At 35.6% G+C, this 21993-nt stretch overlaps 4 protein-coding genes across 5 annotated transcripts; 2 read left to right on the forward strand and 2 right to left on the reverse strand.

The window, feature by feature from the left end:
* Window positions 1-1065: 1065 nt before the first annotated feature.
* Window positions 1066-4949, reverse strand: LOC109084197 (guanine nucleotide-binding protein G(I)/G(S)/G(O) subunit gamma-10-like). The gene is made up of 4 exons (XM_042720011.1): window positions 4818-4949; window positions 2992-3217; window positions 1963-2089; window positions 1066-1861 (listed from the first exon to the last, which is right to left on the reverse strand). The coding sequence occupies exons 2-3, from the start codon at window positions 3070-3072 to the stop codon at window positions 1964-1966; spliced, it is 207 nt and encodes a 68-aa protein (XP_042575945.1). The 5' UTR covers window positions 3073-3217; window positions 4818-4949; the 3' UTR covers window positions 1066-1861; window position 1963.
* On the forward strand, window positions 4376-9807 carry LOC109080803 (ATP-dependent Clp protease proteolytic subunit, mitochondrial). The gene is made up of 7 exons (XM_042720010.1): window positions 4376-4659; window positions 5003-5104; window positions 5254-5325; window positions 5431-5527; window positions 8631-8818; window positions 8895-9000; window positions 9126-9807. The coding sequence occupies exons 1-7, from the start codon at window positions 4648-4650 to the stop codon at window positions 9350-9352; spliced, it is 804 nt and encodes a 267-aa protein (XP_042575944.1). The 5' UTR covers window positions 4376-4647; the 3' UTR covers window positions 9353-9807.
* A 1042-nt stretch (window positions 9808-10849) lies between these two features.
* aldh3b1 (aldehyde dehydrogenase 3 family, member B1) lies at window positions 10850-15779 on the reverse strand. Of its 2 annotated transcripts, none has more exons than XM_042720013.1 (10): window positions 15603-15779; window positions 14528-14700; window positions 14337-14447; window positions 14022-14142; window positions 13083-13168; window positions 12867-12948; window positions 12383-12775; window positions 11865-12031; window positions 11681-11780; window positions 10850-11585 (listed from the first exon to the last, which is right to left on the reverse strand). In XM_042720013.1, exons 2-10 carry the CDS (start codon window positions 14687-14689, stop codon window positions 11386-11388), a joined length of 1422 nt encoding a protein of 473 aa, XP_042575947.1. In that variant the 5' UTR covers window positions 14690-14700; window positions 15603-15779; the 3' UTR covers window positions 10850-11385. The 2 variants fall into 2 exon arrangements, with proteins under 2 accessions (XP_042575947.1, XP_042575948.1); XM_042720014.1 differs by lacking the exon at window positions 15603-15779 and adding an exon at window positions 15150-15352.
* Window positions 15780-19337: 3558 nt separating this feature from the next.
* On the forward strand, window positions 19338-21835 carry LOC122136780 (Ig heavy chain V region 3). Its single transcript, XM_042721377.1, has 2 exons — window positions 19338-19602; window positions 21804-21835. Exons 1-2 carry the CDS (start codon window positions 19338-19340, stop codon window positions 21833-21835), a joined length of 297 nt encoding a protein of 98 aa, XP_042577311.1.
* Window positions 21836-21993: the final 158 nt, after the last annotated feature.

Consider the following 21993-nt stretch of genomic DNA (forward strand, 5'->3'; position numbering starts at 1 on the left):
ATTACTGATCAAAAATTAAGTTTTGATATACTCATTACAGTAGGAAATTTACAAAATATCTTCACGGAACATGATCTTTACTTAATATCCTAATGATTTTTGGCATAAAAGAAAATGAGATAATTTTGAACCGTACAATGCACTGTTGGCTATTGCTACAAATATAACCGTGATAATTGAGACTGGTTTTGTGGCCCAGGGTCACATATGATTGTCACAGCACTGTTGGCTATTGCTACAAATATAACCGTGATAACTGAGACTGGGTATTTTTAAATATGCAGATAAGGCGTCATCTACCTTTCCAGAACAGACATAAATATTTTCTGAATAGTATGTGTGGTATTTATATATACATAATAAAAAGCCAGGTTCAGAATTGGTGTGATTTCATTTTGTTGACACATTTGAGTATAAGGAGTGTTTTTTTTTGGAAGATTTATGTGATTTTTTTTGATGAGGATTAGTTTTCCTTTTCATAACGTACATTTATAAATCGGTGATATACAGGAAGAGTTTAAAATTTTTTTTTCACCCATAGAGGAAAGGGAACAATGTTATATAAATCAGGTGAATTCTATATAAATAAATACTTCTGTAAAAACCTTAATGCAGAAAGGAATAAAACGTGAAAGTTTGGTGTATGTTGCTGCTACTGGAGATAAACTATTATAGTTTTTATTAATAGCTTTGTATGTTTGATTACATGCGAGCGGATGTTTTCATTTTAATTCTAGTTTTTGCACTGGATTTCTTACTTGAACTAAGTTTTAGCTCAGGTTTTTTCTTTCTTTCTATTTTCAGTCAGTAATTTCAGTGCTTCAACTCAAACTTTATCATTTTCCAATGCAACATGTCTACTTTTTGTTTAGCTTAAGTGTTTCATCAAATAATACTTGTAATTTTCAGCTTTGTTTCAATTAACACACACACACAAAAAGTTTTAGCTTGGTTAACAATAACCCAGTTACAAACATAAACTATAGCTGTTTCCAGCATATGTTGCTCTTGTTGGTCAAATCACAGAAAATTTAACTGAGATCTTGTTCAAACAGTGCAAGAAGCTTTTCAGGCTCAGTCATTTTAATTTATTTACCAATGACATCTTGATTCAGTTTTGTAAGGGAAAGTACATAGGTATCTTGCTGCAAATAAATCAGATGTTGCTCTTGTAGGTGCAATCGACCTGAAAACACAAGACCTACATGAGGTAAACAGACTGAAAGAGTTAACAGTGCAGGACAGCAGTAAAACTGAGATTTGCATGAATGTCCAGCGGCTGACTGATAAAGACACAGTACAGATATAAGATGAGATACATGCAAACCAGGCCAGCTGATACGCTCCTAGTCACTTGGTGTTCAAATTCTTAGTCTGAAAGCACAACAGGCACGCAGCACCCTTTCACCAGCAAATATCATAAACTATAACATTCAAGAAAGGTCAGAATTATGCAGAAACCTTCACCCACCAGATTAGAGAAAATACATTCGAATAAAAAGTAGTACCTCATTCAGTATTCAGAAAAGTTCATTTATATCAGAAACACAGCATCGATCGTTATCAAAGAGAACCTGAGATTCAAGACATCCCTCTCCTTCAATACAGCTTTAAATTCCTCCTTCTAGTGTAACACTCCTTCTTTAAATTACACACTTTCAAATCACATTTCTCAGCGGTTTCCTTCATAACTCACACCACTGAACGTGAAAGACTTCAAGACTTCCAATGCAGCTTACAAGGTTAAACAGTTTAGTGTAATAGTAGTGATGATGACCAGCTCTGCTGTGACGTGAAGGCGATCTGAGGGTTGTGAGCGAACGAGGGGTGTCCCGAAGCTCCTCCACACTCTTCACGACTCCTTCAGGGGGAAGACAGAGACAGAGCTTCACATTTCTGTTCACGTTCCCCTTCAACGGGAAATTTCAAAGAGAAGAGTGACACTGAGCTGATCGTTGGTACCTCAGAAGAGCGCACATGATTTGGGTGGACGAAAGGGGTTGTCGCTTGACGGCACCCCCATGAGGAGAGGGTCCTTGTGGGCATTTTGCAAGCAGAATGACTTCAGCTCTGTCGCAGCCTGAGAAACCTAGGACAGAGGACATGAAATATAGACAGACAGATAAACACACAAACACATAAGTAGACATGTGAAGAGTTCAGATGCAAAAGCCTCTAATATGTTTATGTTCAGTATTTTGACTTTAATGGCAATGAAAAGAACCTATTCATTACCATTAAAGTGAAATGACTAAATATAAACATAATTTTAAAAGGCCCTCTAATGATTTGCGTCTGACTCTGACCACTTCATGCACATGTATGAATCTACAGATAAAAGGGGTTTGTGGAGCAATAAAGACTCTATTGTTTATCACATAGTCCTAGACAGTAATCACGCGGTCAGAAGATACAGAGTTTACTTGATTCATGATAAACTCAATAATAACACACAGCGCTTTGAGTTGGTTTTTAAATAGCGTGTTTTGGGGCCAGTGGGAAGTAATAGAGATTTGGATTTTCCCGGCCAACAGACGTGACTCTGTCACACACTCACACAGTCAACAAAGAGATGCAGTGTGTGCGCTGCCTGCACAGTTTCTCTCGCAATGCGGCTGCGCGCGACGCACAGTTCGGAGGCTTTTATGTCCACAAATGTATTGAAATATTGTATAACAGCGCGTGGTAGCATTTCTTTAAAAGCAAGCTGTCACCTGCTGAGAACGAAGGTAAATGCAACCTGTCATGATATATAAGACATGGCACGGTAAAAGCTTGCAAGCAGGTAACATTTTTTTTTTTTTTAATCACGCTTCAGTTGCATTAGGTAGCCTTTGTTATAAGAGCTCTCACTTGAATCGAGAAATGTAAAAAACAGCACAATAATTACACAGAGTGGCAGGATGTTCGGACAGGATCAACAAGTTTGTCTAGTCACACCCTGTTAGCGAGGGTTTTCAGTCGTTTTGGTTTTTATTTTCTTATGCTCACCTTGATTCTGCGGATATCTGCTTCAAAGCGCAGCTGCTTGACGCTTCTCTGCAGACTCACCAAACCGCTGTTATTCGACATGACTCCTGACAGCTCGAGAAAGTTTCTGACAATGTCGAGACGGGACCGACTTTGGCAGTAACCGGCTCAGTTGCGCCCCTGTGGTCTCCGGCTGGTTTCACACTGGGACGGCGCAGGAGCACACCTGGTGATGGGGTTTCTTCACCTGCGAATGAATGGGATTTAAAGCAAGCAATAAACAGACACACAAATAAGTGAATCCAGAATGAAGCCCTTTCAATTATACTGTTTTATAATGAGGTTATCATATTCTCTAGCACCCTCAGAGTAAACCTCTCTGCATTTTACATTCTCATCCGGACATAATAAGTATGTTTATTACGCCTGTTCCACACAATGTTGGCAATTTCAGGATTCACTAACAAATGAATGAACACGTGGGTCAGATGATGCATTATTATTGCTAGTTACTTGATATTCATGCTAATAAGACACAATTACAGTATTTTTCATTACATTACTTTCACAAAAGTTCCTAGCTGAGCCTGCGGTGAGTGGCGCCATCTAGCGTTGTTTTGTGATATGACAGTGGATGTGCTTCAGCAGAGACGCTCCGCGAGTGGAGACTCCAGACAGCTTATGTTTCCTGTTTGAGTGAAAGTCACTGGAATAGATGTGTCAGTTTATTTATTTTACCGAGACGTCAGATCGAAAATCCGGTTTACCAGAAAGACAGACTAGATTAAATAATCACATACACAGCGTGGAAAAACTAAAAAAAAAAAAAAAAAAAAAAAAAAACTGCCAAAAGTACCAGTTTTGTTTTTTTTAATGATTGAAGCAATGTTCCTTAAGATTACTAAACTTTATTAACAATATTACTACACTTGAAGGAGACAATTGAAATTGTAAATAGTTACAAACTGCATGTTTCAAGCTCATTAAATCAGAACAGTTTACCAAAGGTACACTACAGTTCAAAACTTTGGGGTCTGTGTGAATGTGTAAAAAAAAAAGAAAAAAAAAAAAGAAATATGTGCATTCAGCAGGGATTAACATAACTGGCAGTAAAGACCTTCACATTGTTTTAAAATATGTCTATTTCAGATAAATGCTGTTCTATTGAGATTTCTGTTCATCAAAGAATCACGGAAAAAAAGTATCCTGATTTCTAAAATAATACAAAACAGTACAAAACAAGTATTTTCAACATTGATGATAATAAGATTTTTTTTTTTTTAACTGACAATTTTGCGATCTGTGATTCATTTTACGACACTTGTATTAGAGCTCAAACGTCCAGGTTGATGCGTCCGCCATTTTGGAAACGTCATTCACCATAATAATCAATGAATATTCAAAGATATACAATACACGCGTATAACTTGCTGCTGTAGATGCACACAGTCAGCGCGCTCAACGGTTTGCAGACCGTTCCAAAACTGGCAGCTGGCTTATGTATCGCGGCCCATAGAAACAGTCGCTAATGAGGCATCTGCGAATCTATGGTCACAGTTAACGCGACGTTACACTTTCTCGACTTCGCCGTCTCTCTCTTCATTAGAGAATCTCCGGCTTTACTTGAACATCACATCCGGGTCGATAGGGGTCGCGTGCGGGTTGCTCAACAGAAACATGCTGTTACGTGTAAGTATTAAAATACCTTTTGTAAGTTAACCATTCATTCTAAAAATAAATACGTCCCTGTAGGTGAATCAACTCAGTAGTGCAGCAGCAATGATAAACACGCTATATGTACAACTAATCTTTTGCTAGCAGGAGTGCTTCATGTTAAATCGAGGTACCTTTAAGTTTGGCTCGTTTTCATAAAACTTCGGGTTTTAACAGACACGTAAAGTAATGTCATCAGGCTGATCTGTGCTCAGTTTGATGTCAAACTCGCCACTGAAATGTCCATCGACCTTGGATACATACTGCTGCATGTCTTTTTGACCTCTGACCCTCATCCTCATGACTGTTGTCTTTCTAGAGGGTCTTACAGTGCGGTGTTTCTGCACTCACAGTCAGTCGTTCCGTTCATCACAGCGCGCCATGCAGAAGTCCGCTCATACCTATAGTTGTGGAGCAGACGGTAAGAGCACACCAGTAGCACTTCTCTTGAGGGTTTACTTTAAACAGATCATCTAGTATCAAGAAGTTACTGTTAGAGCGTATTGTGAAATCAGTAGATCAGTAGTGCAGCATCTCAGCTACTTTAATGAAAGGTCTATTCTGTTTCAGGGCCGAGGAGAGCGTGCATATGACATCTACTCAAGGCTGCTTCGAGAGAGAATCATTTGTGTTATGGGTCCAGTAAGTTCAGATGCAAGGAAAGACATGAAATGATCTAGAATGGTTTTCGGAAAGCCCTTTCTTCAGGCGTTTCCTGTGTGTTTTTCTGTCCCTCTCTTTATCCAGATCGACGACTCTGTAGCTTCTCTGGTGATCGCTCAGCTGCTCTTTCTCCAGTCTGAGAGCAACAACAAGCCCATTCACATGTACATCAACAGTCCTGGTGAGAAACAGCACTGCAGCCACATAAAAAAGATTGCGGCAGCTAGGGCTGCACGATTAATCGTTGAAAGATCGCGATCTTGATTCAGACACCCTCTCGATCTCATTTCTGAATGACAACGATTCCCCGAGTCTGTTAAAGCTTTGACAGAGTCTTACCGGATCATTCAAATCTGTGTTCACACCGCCGCTGACACAGAGAGAGCAGTTACCATGTTTGGTTGAGAAACATCTTCACAAACTGTTTTTTCAGCTACACAGTATTATTTCTGTCTTACAGTCATTCATATTAATCACAGAAATACTGGGGTAAAGTTTATAGTTCAGATATAAAGTCTATATGGCAGCGATCAGAATAGAGCAAATCCCCTTTTGAAAGTGACTGCGCTTCAAATAACGTTTGTGTCGATTGCATTGTGTGACATAAAAATGTATTTGTCACTGAATGAATTATTCGTTCAAGAGGATCGTTCAAAAACGCTGATTCCTCCAGTAATGAAACAAGAGAAGTAGGTTTATGAGGGAGTCGTTGAATCATTGATTCAAACAACTTTTTCATCATTTTTATATTAAAAATTGGGGTATTTATATATTATTTATACACTACCAGTCAAAAGTTTTTGAACTGTAAGATGTTTTTTGTTTTTTTTAAAGAAGTCTCTTCTGCTCCCCAAGCCTGCGTTTATTTGATCCAAAGTACAGCAAAAAAAAAACAGTAAAATTTTGACATATTTTTACAATTTAAAATAACTGCTTTCTACTTGAATGTATTTTAAAATGTAATTTATTTTTTTGTTTATTTGCTGAAATTTCAGCATCATTACTCCAGTCTTCAGTGTCACATGATGTTCAGAAATCATTCTGATATGCTGATTTGCTGCTCAAGAAACATTTCTTATTATTATTATGTTGAAAACAGGTGAGTAGATTTTTTTCAGGTTTCTTTGATAGAAAGTTCAGAAGAACAAAATTTATGTGAAATAGAAATCTTTTGTTATAAATGTCTTTATTGTCATTTTTGATCAATTTAAAGGATCCTTGATAAATAAAACTATTAATTTATATACCCCCCCCCTCCCCGAAATGCTGAGCTTTCTATTCATCAAAGAATCCTGAAAAGATTAACTAAAGTGTTTTAAATGATGATTATGATATTATTATTATTATAATAATAATAATAATCAGCATATTTGAATGATTTCTGAAGGATCATGTGACTCTGAAGACTGCAGTAATGATGCTAAAAATACAGCTTTGATCACAGGAATAAATTACACTTTAAAATATATTCCAATAGAAAGCAGTTATTTTAAATTGTAAAAATATTTCACAATATTACTACTTTTGCTGTATTTTGGATAAAATAAATGTCGGCTTGGTGAGCAGAAGAGAATTATTTAAAAAACATAACAATTCTTACTGTTCAAAAACTTTTGGACTGGTAGTGTATATTAAAATGTTTAATAATTCATTCAAATTAATTAGACACTTTTAAATAGACTGCAGCAATAATATTTTGTCACACATTATTTAATTTAATTCAGAATCGTGGGAGAATCGTGATCTCTATTTGAGACCAAAAAAATTGTGATTCTCAATTTATCCAGAATCGTGCAGCCCTGATCTGATCATTATGTTTATTCAGCTGGCAGTCTTTGGTTTTAATATGTCCCATTCATTTTCTGCTGCTCATAAGAGATTTGCTTGATAACTGGGAATCCACTTTCACATTCTTACAGTATTGTAAATTTGAAGGCAAATGTTTACTTATGCACTACTGTATGCTGGACACAAAACAGCACTTGCTCTGCATTCTGAAAAATGGAGTCAGTTCTTATTTCATTCACTTCAGTGTGGTTCTTTCCCAGTGTCATGATTTTGTTTGCCAAACACCAAAAAAAAAGAAAAAAAGAAGAAGCCTAAAATAGAAAATCTAAAATACACTTGAACATCATCTACAAGTCTTCTGTCATTTAATTAATAGTTTATAATTTTTTATTTTTTTTACAAGGTAAAAGGCCTTTAAGGTGCATTTCTAAAAACACCCCCCACCCTTCAGGTTGTGGCACACGTGTCTTTGCTGTGATTTTTATAAATGAAATGTATGAATGTTATATTGTTAGCACTATGGTAAAATCATGCATCAAATATGATACAACAGGCATTTGAGGAATGTTTATTTGAACAAAATACATATTTGCAACCATCATTGCATAGGATTACACAATGATGACCCCACAATGAAAACTACAGAGCTTTGATTATAAATCTATACATATAAATATCATCTTACTATGATATATTACTGGGAGAAATAGCGTGACAACTGATATTTATATGCATTTTATATAATTAGTTTGCTGTACTGTTATAAAGATCCCACTGATTTACATTACAACCTTTCATCTCAACTTTTGGCCATATAAATATCAGTAACTGCACCAAATTGCATATTTTTACTCAACTTGGGCCTCTGAATGAAATTGTGGTGTTTTGTTTCCCCCTCTTCGAGTGTGAGCTCCATATTTGCATTGTATTTTAAGAAACAAAGGCCTCTTGTATCGAATAGGATACTCAACATAAAAAACACATACACAATTTTTTTGCCATTTTGTCTAAAGTACATATCAATTGTGATATGTCAGGGTTTACATGTTTCAACAGTTTTGGTATACTGAATAAGTAAAAAAACTAGTGCTGTCAAACGATTAATCGCGATTAATCGCATCCAAAATAAAAGTTTTTGTTTACATAATATATGTGTGTGTGCTGTGTATATGTATTATGTATATATAAATACACACACATGCATGTGTATATTTAAGAAAATAGGTTAATTTTATACATTTAAATATTTATATATATATTAATATATACATGGAAATATTTTCAAAATATATACTGTATGTGTGTGTATTTATATATACATAATACATATATTATGTAAACAACAACTTTTATTTTGGATGCGATTAATCATGATTAATCATTTGACAGCACTAAAAAAAACAACAAAAGTGAATCAATATATTCTTTTTGTTTTTGATATTCCATACAGAAATGTTTGAAGGCAGCAGTCTACATTGTTTGTCTCCGTCTTGCAGGGGGTGTGGTTACGGCTGGACTTGCGATCTATGACACTATGCAGTACATCTTAAATCCCATCTCAACCTGGTGTGTGGGGCAGGCCGCCAGTATGGGCAGCCTGCTTCTGGCTGCAGGAACCGCAGGCATGAGGCATTCCCTGCCCAATGCCCGAATCATGGTGCACCAGCCCTCCGGAGGAGCAAGCGTAAGAATGGGGGACAAAAGAAGAGATAAAGAGGGAGCAGCTGTCACGACTTTAACAGCAGTATTTGTAATTTCAGGGGCAAGCAACAGATATTGCCATCCAGGCTGAGGAGATTCTCAAACTTAAAAGACAGATCAACAACATCTATTGCAAACACACAGGGCAGCCTTTGGAGACTTTAGGTCTTTTTTCTGTTATAAATCTTTTATTAATATCATAATACATTTTTAAAAATATTTTTAATGAACTTCATATTGCATGACTTCCTGGCATCATCAAGTTTCTGTGTTCTGTTGTCCTCGCTTAGAGAGCGTGATGGAGAGAGACCGCTACATGAACCCGATGGAAGCGCAGGATTTCGGGATCATCGACAAGGTCCTGGTTCATCCACCACAGGCTGGGCAGGATGAGCCAGAACTTATTCAAAAAGAGCCCACCAGCCCTGCAAGCACCTCCACCTCCCCTCAACCTCAATCCTCTGAGCCGGGCCAGTCCGGCAGCAACCCTCCCTCCTCATACAAGCCTGAGCCCTGAAAGAGACTCCCAGCAGGAGCGAGTGAACCACTGCATCACTGGTTCAGTGTCCGTTTTGGCAGATGTTTGAGGGGACAGTCACCAGCTCACACATCATAATCTGAACCTTCCTTTTGTACCTTTTATTGAGTATCACTAAACCTAGTCCTGAGACAGTACTGGAATCTGGACTTAACAGATGCAAGTGTAAAGAAACTCAGTCTAGCCCTTATGTTTGTATGACGTATAAATAAAGGCATCTTTAGGAAGAATTAGGTTCATTGTAAACAATCTAGATGGGAACACATGCTTACAGCACAGGGTTTCAAGTCTGTATTATTTGGATGTGTGTTACCATGTCACACAATATACTTTAAGTTGTAAATGTGCCCCTCATTTAATATAATCTATGTCAAAATGATTTAGAGCAAGAGGTTTTATAGATGAATATTCAAATAAATCACTGGTTAAATACGGATGATTTTCCTGTCTTTTGAAATCTGAATATTATACCAAAGGTACACTCCAAAACTTTTGGGTCTGTATGAATTTTTAAATAAGAAAAATGTAAATTTATTCAGCAAGTATGCATTAAATTGAGTAAATTCAGTAAAGACTTTCACATTGTTTCAAAATATGTCTGTTTCAATGTGAGAAATGCTGTTCATTTGAGCTTTCTATTCATCAAAGAATCATGAAAAAATGTATCATGATTTCTACAATAATATAAAACAGCACAGCTGTTTTTAACATTGATAATAATAAGAAATGTTTCTTGAGCAGCAAATCAGCTGGAGTAATGGAATAAATTATATTTTAAAGTGTAAAAAAGCACAATTAAAAAAAAAAAATTAAAAAGCAAAATTGTAAAAATATTTCACAAACTTACTGTTTTATTGTATTTCTGACCGAATTAATCCAGACTTTGAGAGCATAGGATACTTTAAAACAAAACAAAAAAATCTTACAAACCTCAAACTATTTAACAGTACTGTATGTCAAAATAATTGATGTAACATCATGATGTATGTTATGTTATTTTCTAATGACGTCATGGTTGGTATGTAAACCAAATTCTCAGAAAAAAAATGTATGTTATGTTATTTTCTAATGACGTCATGGTTGGTATGTAAACCAAATTCTCAGAAAAAAAAAATGTGTATATAAGAAATAAACACACACACACACATTTTTTTTCATATATAAATGTGTGTTATATATATATATATATATACACACATTATATATATATATATAAATATATATATATATATACACATTTATTATATATATATATATATATATATATATATATATAGATTATATATATACACATTTTTATATAATATATATATAGAATAATTTATATATATATATATATACACATTTATATATATATATATAATATATATATATATATACAATGACGTCATGGTTGGTATGTAAACCAAATTCTCAGAAAAAAAAAATGTGTATATGAACAAATGCAATTACAATATAAATAAATCCCCATTATGCTTTTTGAGGCCAAACATGTTTGTCAGACTTTATTTTTGTACTCAGCTTTATAGATGAAAAGTATACAACTCATAAACTAGAAATGCTACTTGATATTTTACTACATAGAAAACCCTAAACTATTACGAGCTATATTGCAAAATATGTAACAGTAAAGATGCTACATTACCTTACTAAGTAAAATAATGCTTTTCACTTTAGTATTCGATAATAACAGATGTGAATTAGCACACAAAGAGTTGAGTAGTGTATTTGAACAATGGTAAAATAAACTCATTCTTTTCCAAGTAAATGGCCTCTTTTCTCACACAATAGAAGCATCCAGAAGAAGCAACTTTTCTCAATGCTGACCTCTGGTGGTCTTTTAAATGACCTCACAATGGAAAATCCACAGATGAGGTTTGTGTTTCTGACCAAACTCTCTGTAAAACCTTGGTGAACGCCGAGCCATATTTTTTTGTTCCATGGTTACAATCTGCTTCATTGACAAAATCTAAAAAAATGACCATCCTCAAAGTGAGCGTCAGACTCAGCGCTCACATAACAGAACATCCTGCCCACCCCTTCTTCTTGGCAGTGGTGGCCCAGCGCAGCCAGCTGAGATTGCTTTCATTATAGGGAGGGTAGCGCAGCACATTGACGCGCTCCAGCAGCCAGCTCCTCATCATGCAGCCCCGCTTGTGACTGAACGTCTCAAAGCCCCAGCGACCGTGGTAGTTGCCCATCCCACTTGCGCCTGGCAAAGGTGAAAAAAATCAGATTTCACCTTTACTCAAAAAAAAAAAAAACAAGCAGGCAGTTGTTACATTAAAGGAATGCATTCAGCCTTACCAACTCCTCCGAAGGGTAATCCAGGGAGGCTCATGTGAACTATTCCATCATTGGAACAGAAGCCTCCACTGCAGGTCCTCTCAAGAACGGTATTCACAACCTTAACAAATATAGAGATGCATAGCTTTATCGCTTACTTCACACTTCACTCATGTTAAGGACTTTTGTTTTTTTCCTTCCTTACCTGGGACTCATCGGAGAAGGCGTAGAGTGCCAGAGGCTTTTCTCTCTCGTTGACGAAATAGATTGCTTCATCGAGAGACTTGATGGTGAGAATAGGGAGGATGGGGCCAAAAATCTCCTCCTGCATTAAAGCATCAGACTCCATGACATCCACGACCACAGTGGGGGCTGAGACAGTCCATGAAAAGCAAGAGAAAAAGCTCAGAATGCAATACCAGTTTAGCTGCCAACAATTCTTTTATATAAATGTATATTGCACATTTAAGGAAATTCAGTAGGTCATGCAGAAACCTATGTATTCTGAAAATGCATACTACATACTGCAGCAGTAGCAGTAAAGTTTAAGATAACAGCATTTATTTGAAGTATAAATCTTTTGTAACATTATAAATGTCTCTACTGTTTTGATCTATTAAATGTGTCCTTGCTGAACAAATATTTCTTAAAAAAAAATCTTACTGACCCCCCAAACTTTTGATTATCTATGTATATACTGAATATGTAACATTGTTTACTAACCAATGTACTTGGTCTTTTTGTCACTCTCTCCTCCTATCACTATCTTTCCCTCAGACTTTTTTAGCAGCTCAAGCAGTCGGTCCCAGTGCCTGTCTGTAACGATACGGCCCAGATCTGGGCTTTGCTGGGGATCAGATCCGTAGAAACTCTCCAGAGTCTCTTTAATAAAAGGCAACAGCGCATCTCTCGTCTCAGCAGTGCATAAAACGTAGTCTGGAGCCACACAACTCTGCCCTGCATTGAAAAACTTGGCCCACACCAGCCTCTTAGCAGCAGCTTTCATGTCTAGCCGGCCATATATCAAACAGGGGCACTTTCCGCCCAGCTCCAGAGTAACTGGGGTGAGGTGCACCGCTGCGGCCAGCAGGATGCAACGAGCCACTGACTGCGAGCCTGGAGGAGAGAAGACTTGAGATGTTGAAGCAAATATAGAAGGGTGACAACTTTTTTTGAATCTGTCATTGATAACAATGCAAACCCTAACCTGTGTAGAAGATATGATCAAATCTATTCTCCAGCAATGTCTTGGTCTCTTCTGCTCCACCACGAATGACTGCATAACACTCCTACGAGACAAAACACACATGACACAAACAAACCCATTTACAGGAGAAGGATTACAAATCTTAGCATGAACACAGTAGCACCTTGACACTAAGAAGTGTTCAGTTAGATCATATGGGTCTTTCCCAAGGGTTACCTGGGACAGGTACTTAGGAATGAGTTCAGCAAGAAGCTTTTCGGTTGCTCGACTTATTTCTGATGGCTTCAGAATAGCACAGTTACCTGTTAAAAAGATGTGATTGAGTTACAGATATTGCAGATGTGCCTCCTCAGATTTTTGAGCCAATGGATTTCCAAAGAACACATTCTTTATTCGATAATTAAGTTCTGTGATGATTGTAGGTACATAATTAGTAGTTTCTCAAAGTAGATGCCTTTTGGTGAGTTTTACCATTTTGAAGCCCAAATATGTCCTTTAGCCTTTGTAATTTGTGCAGAACCACTAGGTTTTTGTGTGCTAGTGGTTGGGGGAATCCGTCCAAAATTTTTAGGGTTTTAGCACATAATATGTATTATATATCAATTTAAATATCAGTCTTTGTAAAAATAAAGCATGCTAGAGAATCTGTGTTATGCAAAATGTGTTTCCAAACATGGAAATAAGGTGCAGTTTGCCCTAGCAGACTAAATCGATAGCAACAGTTAAGACATTATTAATGTATGTTCTCACTTTAGTTCAGAATGCAAAAGTAGTCCATGTAATTGGGTGTGAAGATACTGCAGTAATTATTACAGTGAAAACTTGAAGTAAAGTTTTTTTTACTTCAAGGGGGTGGGGGTTGGGTTATTAATTGCAAAGTCAATTCCTCTGTTTTCCACACATTAAATTGCATGGAGCTTACTGGCACTCAAGTTCAGTTGCAATTTTACTTGGTCCGTAGTAACATTTTTTATTATATCAGGATTCGAACCCAACCACTATGTTTACTATAAAATGACACCACTGGACTATCATGACACACAGTCTTAGGAAGAAGTGCCAGAAATGTCACTGGTGCTCCCTTTAAAATAAAAACTAGGTGCATGACGCCCCTGTATTTAAAGGGTATATAACAGAAAAAGATATAGATAGTACCTGCCGCAATTGCACCAATCAAAGGTAACAGAATTAGATGAAGAGGATAGTTCCATGCTCCTATAATCAAAACAACACCTAATGGCTCCCTTCGTACAAAACAGTCATCCAACTTTGTTGCCTGAAATACAAGTGAAATGGGGAGAGGAAACAAATAAAGCATTTTTAGGGAGATCAATCTCAATCTGCATTGACCAGACCCTTGAAGGTTTTCTGCTGAATAATATCGTTGGAGCATTTCGTTCATATTATAGCTGCTGCATGTGTTAAAGGTGCAATAAAGTTGATATAATAATATATAAGTGTGCATCTCACCAGGTTTGTGGCCACATAAGTGGGCTGCATCCAGCTTTGCAGGTTGCTGATGGCGTAGCAAATGTCATTCACCACTATTTCAATCTCTGACAGCACTGCCTCAAACTTGGGCTGCAGGGCAGATGAGAATGAAGCATCACTTGTGCGTTGATTTTAAAAGTACTTGTGTGTCAACCTGTGCATGTTCATACCTTAGCAAGGTCTTCATGCATGGCCTCTATAATCTGGGTTTCGTTGTCTTCAAACAGTGACATCATGGCCTCCAGCTGAGTCAAACGGAAGTGGACGGGAAGGGTCACACCTGAGCGGAAAGCCCCCCGCAGCCTCTCCAGCACCTGTTTCTGGCTCTCCATTGTGAGAACACCTGTGTTGGACATTGCAGAGGAAGTGTACCCAATATTTAGAACATGAGAGTTTCAGATAAAACACTCTAATTAACAGACGTCTCAGAGATCTATGTGTGTTTAGTTGTTTTTTCACAGAACAATGTATGAATTCCTGAAAACAAGATCCTCCAGTCATTTTTGTATTTATTGTACTTGAAGTGCAATAATTTAAATGTATTTCCCCCACACACAAATGTAAAGCTGCAACATGATTACACAGCAATCACAAACGACTGTGATTAGTTCATCCCGACCAGCGCTGAGAAAAGTAACACGAACCAGACAAAACCGTTGATATCCAGCAGTTGTCTGTCTGGAATATAAATGAACGAATGAAACGCACTGGTGGTGTAGCCTACTTTAATAGATTTCGAAGCGAAAAGCAGAGTGTATAGGTAAACAATTTTAATTTAAGGCCACTTCGCACCTCACAAATGACAAACAACTTCCAGACCACGAAGCCTCGCCCATTTAGTATTATTCTACCCGCATTTCTGCTTTTATCTCTATGATTCTTTGGCTACAAGCTACCTCACATAACAAGTGTTTTTGTTCTATTAAAATCCCATTTCTTTTTTCTCACGAGCACATCAACACAGGAGGAGAGATGCAGGGTTTTTTGGTATCGTTTGTCACTTGACAACTGCTGGTCTCTCAGCTCTGCCTAACAGTTTACACAACGCTGCTGTATTTACTTTCTGCTTATTACCAAGCCACAACAATGCAATATAAAATGCAAACTAGAGAACAACCTTAAATAAACGACACAACATGCTTATTTATAAACCGTACATGATAAATCAGAAGTTATGTTCTTTACAAGATCACCCAAGTGTGACAAACTTTAGGCTACATAATGAGAATAATCTTATAAACGTACCTTTCTTATGAAATAACACACTTAATGGTACAGCCCAATGTTTTTCACTGTAACACGTGAAGAGTGAAGACTAGTTCCGGGTTTTCGCGTTTAATTCAGAAAATTCAAGTTTGTCGAGTTTGGTTAGTATAACGTTAGTCATGCAGCCCGAAAAACCTGCTGTTTAGTTTATTGCAACAGAAACGAGGAAAATCGCAAACTAAAATTTTTTAAAATGCATTTATTTATATGAAGACGAGACATTTAATCTAACGCAGTATGTTTATGCAATTCTGAATAATATTTTCATATAGCGAAATATTTTGCACAATTTGCACATAATAATGCACTTATGCTTAGGCTCTGAAGCTTCTATATTAGACTAATTTTGTTAAAGCAAGACTAGTGATGAAGATATGAGGCTCAAACACAGGGTGCTATTGAAACTGGTGCAATAACTGGCTTGTGTATGCAAGGTTTCTGTTTTATGAAGATTTATGAAAACTTTTTTAAGACCAAGAAAGAAAATTTAAGGAATAAACTGAAGGGCACACAATAGGCTATGTCAGCATGTTCTCTAAATGCAAATGTCTAGGGTGCACACAATGAGTTGTGTTAGCAACACTTTAAAGTTATATTGTATACTATAAATATATTATATAACTTTAAATATATAGATATAATAAAAGTTACCAATCTCCTTTACTTAAAAAAAAAAAATTCAGTGTAAAAGTCTTAAACCAAGATATAATCAATGTGATATTTAATCAGTGTGAAATTGATAAAAAAGTGAATTTATGATAAAAACAAGAACAATCATTTGCAATTGTTCAAAAATGTCATTCTATGCACCCCAATATTCTTTTTTTAAAGCAGAAACTCAATTAATTTTGTTAAAGTTTTCAAGATTTCATTATACACTTGCAATTCAAGTAAATGTATCTTGATTTAATGATGTCTAGATAGTTGTATTTGAAAACAAAAATACTGTAGAAGATATTCGTTTTTTGCAATGCATGCAACATTTAATGCCCTGACTTTATGAATTTAAGACTCTTTGCTCTGAATTAAGACTTTTTTTAAGGCTTTAAATTATGGAAGATGAATTAAGATTTTAAAAGACCTTTTTAATATATGCAAAACCCCTGATATATGGATGTAAAATTAAGTAATGATGTACGTAATTAAGTAAAAATGTAATACTTCAAAAAAAGTACATTCATTTATTGTCTGCAGGACTGTGATCTTCCTGAAAGGAAGTGATTCATGTGATATTACTACTGGTTTATGTGAATTTTGATCCATGTTTTCTTTGAAACCATATAAATAACAAAGGTTATTCAGATATTAATTAAATTATTTATTGTTTGTTTTGAGGTGTACAAGCTAAATGGCTTAATGTTTGCCATTTAGTGCCTATAAGAAATGTCCTTATGCATTGCATTGTAATAAAAAGCATATATTCTGGGTATACATTTTAAAAAGTTAAGTTTTATTCTATTCTATATTTACATTGACAGGAAAAAAAAAAAGCTAATGCACAGGTGCATGGCACAGCTGTTAATGTTTTGACTAACAAAACTAGACGGTTTAACGCTTGAAAGGTTCACTAGTTTTAAGGGTGTTTCAGTGAGCTGTAATAAGCTTTGGTTATATATTCTCTTGGGTGTAAATGGTTTCGGGAACTGCCCCAGAGAATTTTCATTTTCATCATTCGAGTGGGCTGACATTTGTTTCTTTCTTTTTGCATTGTCATGCAGCTGTCTCTGTGTTCATGAAATGATATGCCTTCTCCCGCAGGTGCATTTTCACATTCAAATTTTTTACGATTATGACATTAATAAATGTTAAGTAGTTATAAATGTTGATATTTTCAAACTTTAATAGGTTGAATGTTATAAGTTAATTTGACGAATGAGTAGATAATTTACATAAAATCTAATTAAAGTTTAAATTTCTACCTCAACATCTACCACATCTGGACCTTTAAATACCAAATAGATGTAGTCTTTTGAAATTATATACTTACGTCGTCTACATTATTAAGCTATATTTAAAAAAATATGTTACTTCAATAGTAATTTATTGTGTTATAATGAATACTTTGACAAAAATGGAAAACTCCTTTTTACCTTTTGAATGACCACAAAATTAAAATTATCGGCCCTTGTTTTTTGTTGTTATTGTGCTAATCTGTTTTAAATCAGTGTCATCCACTTATAGAGTGGCCAAACATAAATACATTTAAACAGCTACTGTATATAAAATTATACCATTTGAAATCATGTTGTTATTATTCATAAATATATATTTAGAATGTAAATAGAATAACTCTCCAATAGACAACTTGATTTTAACTGTACATACTGCTGGTATTGATATAATTGAACAAATTAGCCTGTTTGAATATTTAAAAAAAACATCCATTTTGCCTTTTTCTTTTTTTTATATGTATGACGTCACCACCCTTCATTTGTCGTACATATATGTGATCAGTTCTTCTCCACTGGGTCTCATATGAGTTCACTTCACTGAATCAAAGATGTGCAACAACCTGCTTTACCTTCTGTTTCTACTGGCCTTTGCAAGTGTGTGTCATAATGTAAAACAGTAAATATTCACTCTACCTGATGTTCTGTTCTTATTTCTATTTTATTTTTCAACAGGAGTGAAAGGTCAGAATTTGGAGTCCATTTCTTCTGTATGAGAGGTAAAGCCTGGAGAAACTCTGAGTCTTTCCTGTAGAGGATCAGGATTTACTTTCGGAAGCCACAACATGCACTGGGTCAGACAGAAACCTGGAAAAGCACTGGTGTGGATGGGCCATGTTTGGATTAGTGGACAAAGACATGACTATGCCAAAAGTTTTGAGGGCCGAATTGAAATTACTAGAGACAATTCAAAAAACATGGTGTATCTCAAACTGTCTGGACTGACAGAAGAGGACTCAGCTGTATATTTCTGTGCAAGACAAGCACAGTGATACTAACGTATGTGACAATGATACAAAAAGGGGTTTGTACAAACACACTTGCAGTGTGAAACTGCAGTTCTCATCTGTGATAGTAGATTGCAGTAGAATCCAACAAGTAAAGTTCACTACACAGTAACTCACACAATCACATTTTCCTTTAAAAACCTTCCCAACGTTTAATCAGACATTCTATCAACATCATTATACTTTTCTATGGTTCTTCAAAAATGTCATGAGATAAAATTAATTTCACAAACATTAAAGTTATGTTAGGCTTGGTAATTTGAGTGAATAAAAAAACTAAATATATACTGTAGATATAAATATTTCATACTAATCAAACATTGAAAGATCTGATCAATGTAACAGATGTTAATAAGACCATAAAACACTGGATTCTGGTTATCCTCTGTGTAAGTGTAAAAGATAATCTCAGTGATCTTTCATCATTTCCTCATTATGCATAGTCAAGAGAATCAATGATAGGCTGCAAGTATTTATATCCTGCTGAACTGAGTGAAGCTGTAGAGTCATATAAACACTCACAAGATGAAGAATATACCTTTATTACTAATTTTGTTCAACCTAAATTGTGAGTAATTATATATATATAATATATATATATATATATATATATATATATATATATATGTAGTGTGATTGTTTTTCATTTATTATATATATATATATATATATATATATATATATATATATATATATATAATATATATATATATATAAAAATCAACTGCTTTCTCTTTACAGACCTGCAATGTCAAAAAATGGAGTCCATTGAAAGCACAATTCAGAAAAAGCCTGGAGAAACTCTGACTCTGTCCTGTAAAGGATCTGGGTTCAGCTTTGACTGCTGTAGCATGCACTGGATCAGACAACAAGCTGGAAAACCACTTGTGTGGATGGGTCTGGGCTACAGTTCTGGAAGTGGACATAAGGCAGAATCCTTTAAGGGGAGGCTTGAAATCACCAGAGATGATTCCAAAAGCATGATGTATCTGAAACTGTCTGGACTGACAGAAGAGGACTCAGGTATGTATTTCTGTGCAAGAGAATCACAGTGACACTAACGTATGTGGGTATGATACAAAACTGGTCTAGACACACTTTTACTTTAAAACTGCAGTTCTCTTCTGTGTCAGTAGGTTGCAGTGGAACACAAGAAGTTGTCCACTACATAGTGACTCACAATCACAGAAACACAGCGATTCATACAGTCAGAATACTTTGTTTAAAACTTCTCAAAACTTAATAAGACAACCTATTCACAATCAAGATTCCTATTCACTTCACAAACACTCTAATTCAAAGTGTACTAGTTATGATCCTTTAAATGCATGAAAACTATATAAGCTTTATTTATGTGTGTACATACAGTATAATGCACACATAAGGTCCTCTTTTCCGGGATGTGCTGCTGATCTGAAGTCTAGTGCTGGTTCAACACAAACGTAAATTCATACTGTAGCATAGCTTCAAAGAGCTTGAACTAAATAATAATCTGTGTGTGAAAAAGTAAATGTCAGTATACTTCTCATTAACAAACATATAAAGAAAAGATAAATATGTACAGCTGAATGCAATTGTTTAATAATAAGCAGCAAACAATAACAAGAAAATAATACATGTGACACAAAACTAATGAAGGCGAATGTAGATTGCATCATATAGCCTTTCATATGACATAACATATTCTATGGTAATAATAACCAGGTCCATTCTTAACAATTGCAGTAACAACAGAAACAACAATTATGGTGACGATGGTTGTAATGATGGCACAAATATTGGCAGCCAGAGCACAGCGGCTGAATTTCTTTGCTCCTCTGACATCTCTCCTATACTTCTTATTTATTGCCTGTGAATATAAAAGTACAAAATATTTTCCCCCACAACATCTAATTGCTATTTGATCATAATTAATGTCAAATATATGGCTCTCTGAGTCAAAAAGTCAGTTTCTAAGTCAATTTTGACCTGAGCCATGCTTACAATGTGTTATCAATTGTAACAAAATTCCTTACCTTTAAGGAGCATATCAATGCAGCTGTACCCAGAAACAGGCAGTTGCAGAAGGTGACGGTGAACACAGAACAGCGTAAGTAGTCTTTCACTTTTACTTGGACTTTGCGAGGACCTTGGAGGTTATGCTGCATCTGGCGATTGTACTGGATTTGGTGTTTTGGATTTCCAGCTTCGTCTTTTATTCTCAGATTCTTCATCTTCTATGCCCTCCACATTATCATCCTCCATCTTTAATTCATAATTCATTTCCATCTCCACATCACAAAAGTCCCCTTCTGGAACTTCAGTTTCTGGAACTTCAATTTCTGGAATTTCAATTTGAAAATCTTCCATTGTCCAACTTTAATGAACAGAATTATTCCTCAGGTTTAGTGACAGGTGGATGGTACCACATATGGCTCATACAATCTGATAAACACTGGCTGTGTATTTTTATACATGACTTACACAAAGCCCAAAGAGCAGGAAACCTACATTAGGGCCAATAAGCAGAAAAGCCACAGTCGTGGTCTACAATAAAACCTGTGACGTGTTTTATAACAAAACTCAAATAATGTTTTAAGAATTGGAATGGAAGTTTTGGGTATATTTTCATAGTTTTCAGACATTACATTTATTTATTTATTAGTTTATTTAACAGGGACAATGCAGTATAACATTGCTATAATTTCAAACAAATGATGCTACACATATAGGCTTCTTGCAGCCCCAGTCCCTGGTTAGTCTTTTTTAACAACAGTAAAACAATTATCACACAAAAAATGTAAAAAGTAAAAAAAAAAAAAAAAAAAAAAAAAACCTGACACATGTCTGCTATCTGCACTTATAAACATGCAGTCATCTTTACTAATACTGAATTATCATAACAAAAGAAAGTAATACAGGTTTGAAACATGAACAAAATTATTTATTGTTAAAATGTCTCAATATTTTTGTTTATTCAGGTCAGTGATATCCATTGTTGTTTTGGATCTACTGACTTTTATTATATGGACAGAAACATCTGAAAAATACATCCATATGTACATACAAACAGGTTTATGAGGATGTGACCTACGCTCACTCTCACCCTCCCGGCTATCTGCTATGGTTTCATCTTCGCTTCCTTCCCCTAAACTGTTAGCACCTTTTGATACTAACAGTGCTACTGATACTTTCTGCCCCACTCTTAAATCTTGTTTAGACACTGTTTGCCTCTTGTCTTCCAGGTCAGCCCTCCTGCATCAACTCTAATAGCTGACCACTTTGCCACGTTTTTCATTAATAAAATTAAAAACATCAGTGCACAATTTTCCACACCACTATCCATCAAGCACATCTCACCAGCAAACATACACTCATTTTGCATCCTTCTCTTCACTCTCTCAAGCAGAAGTCTCCAAACTCATCTTTTCTAAT

This window comes from Cyprinus carpio, chromosome B3, assembly GCF_018340385.1.
Source record: "Cyprinus carpio isolate SPL01 chromosome B3, ASM1834038v1, whole genome shotgun sequence".
NCBI lineage: Eukaryota > Metazoa > Chordata > Actinopteri > Cypriniformes > Cyprinidae > Cyprinus > Cyprinus carpio.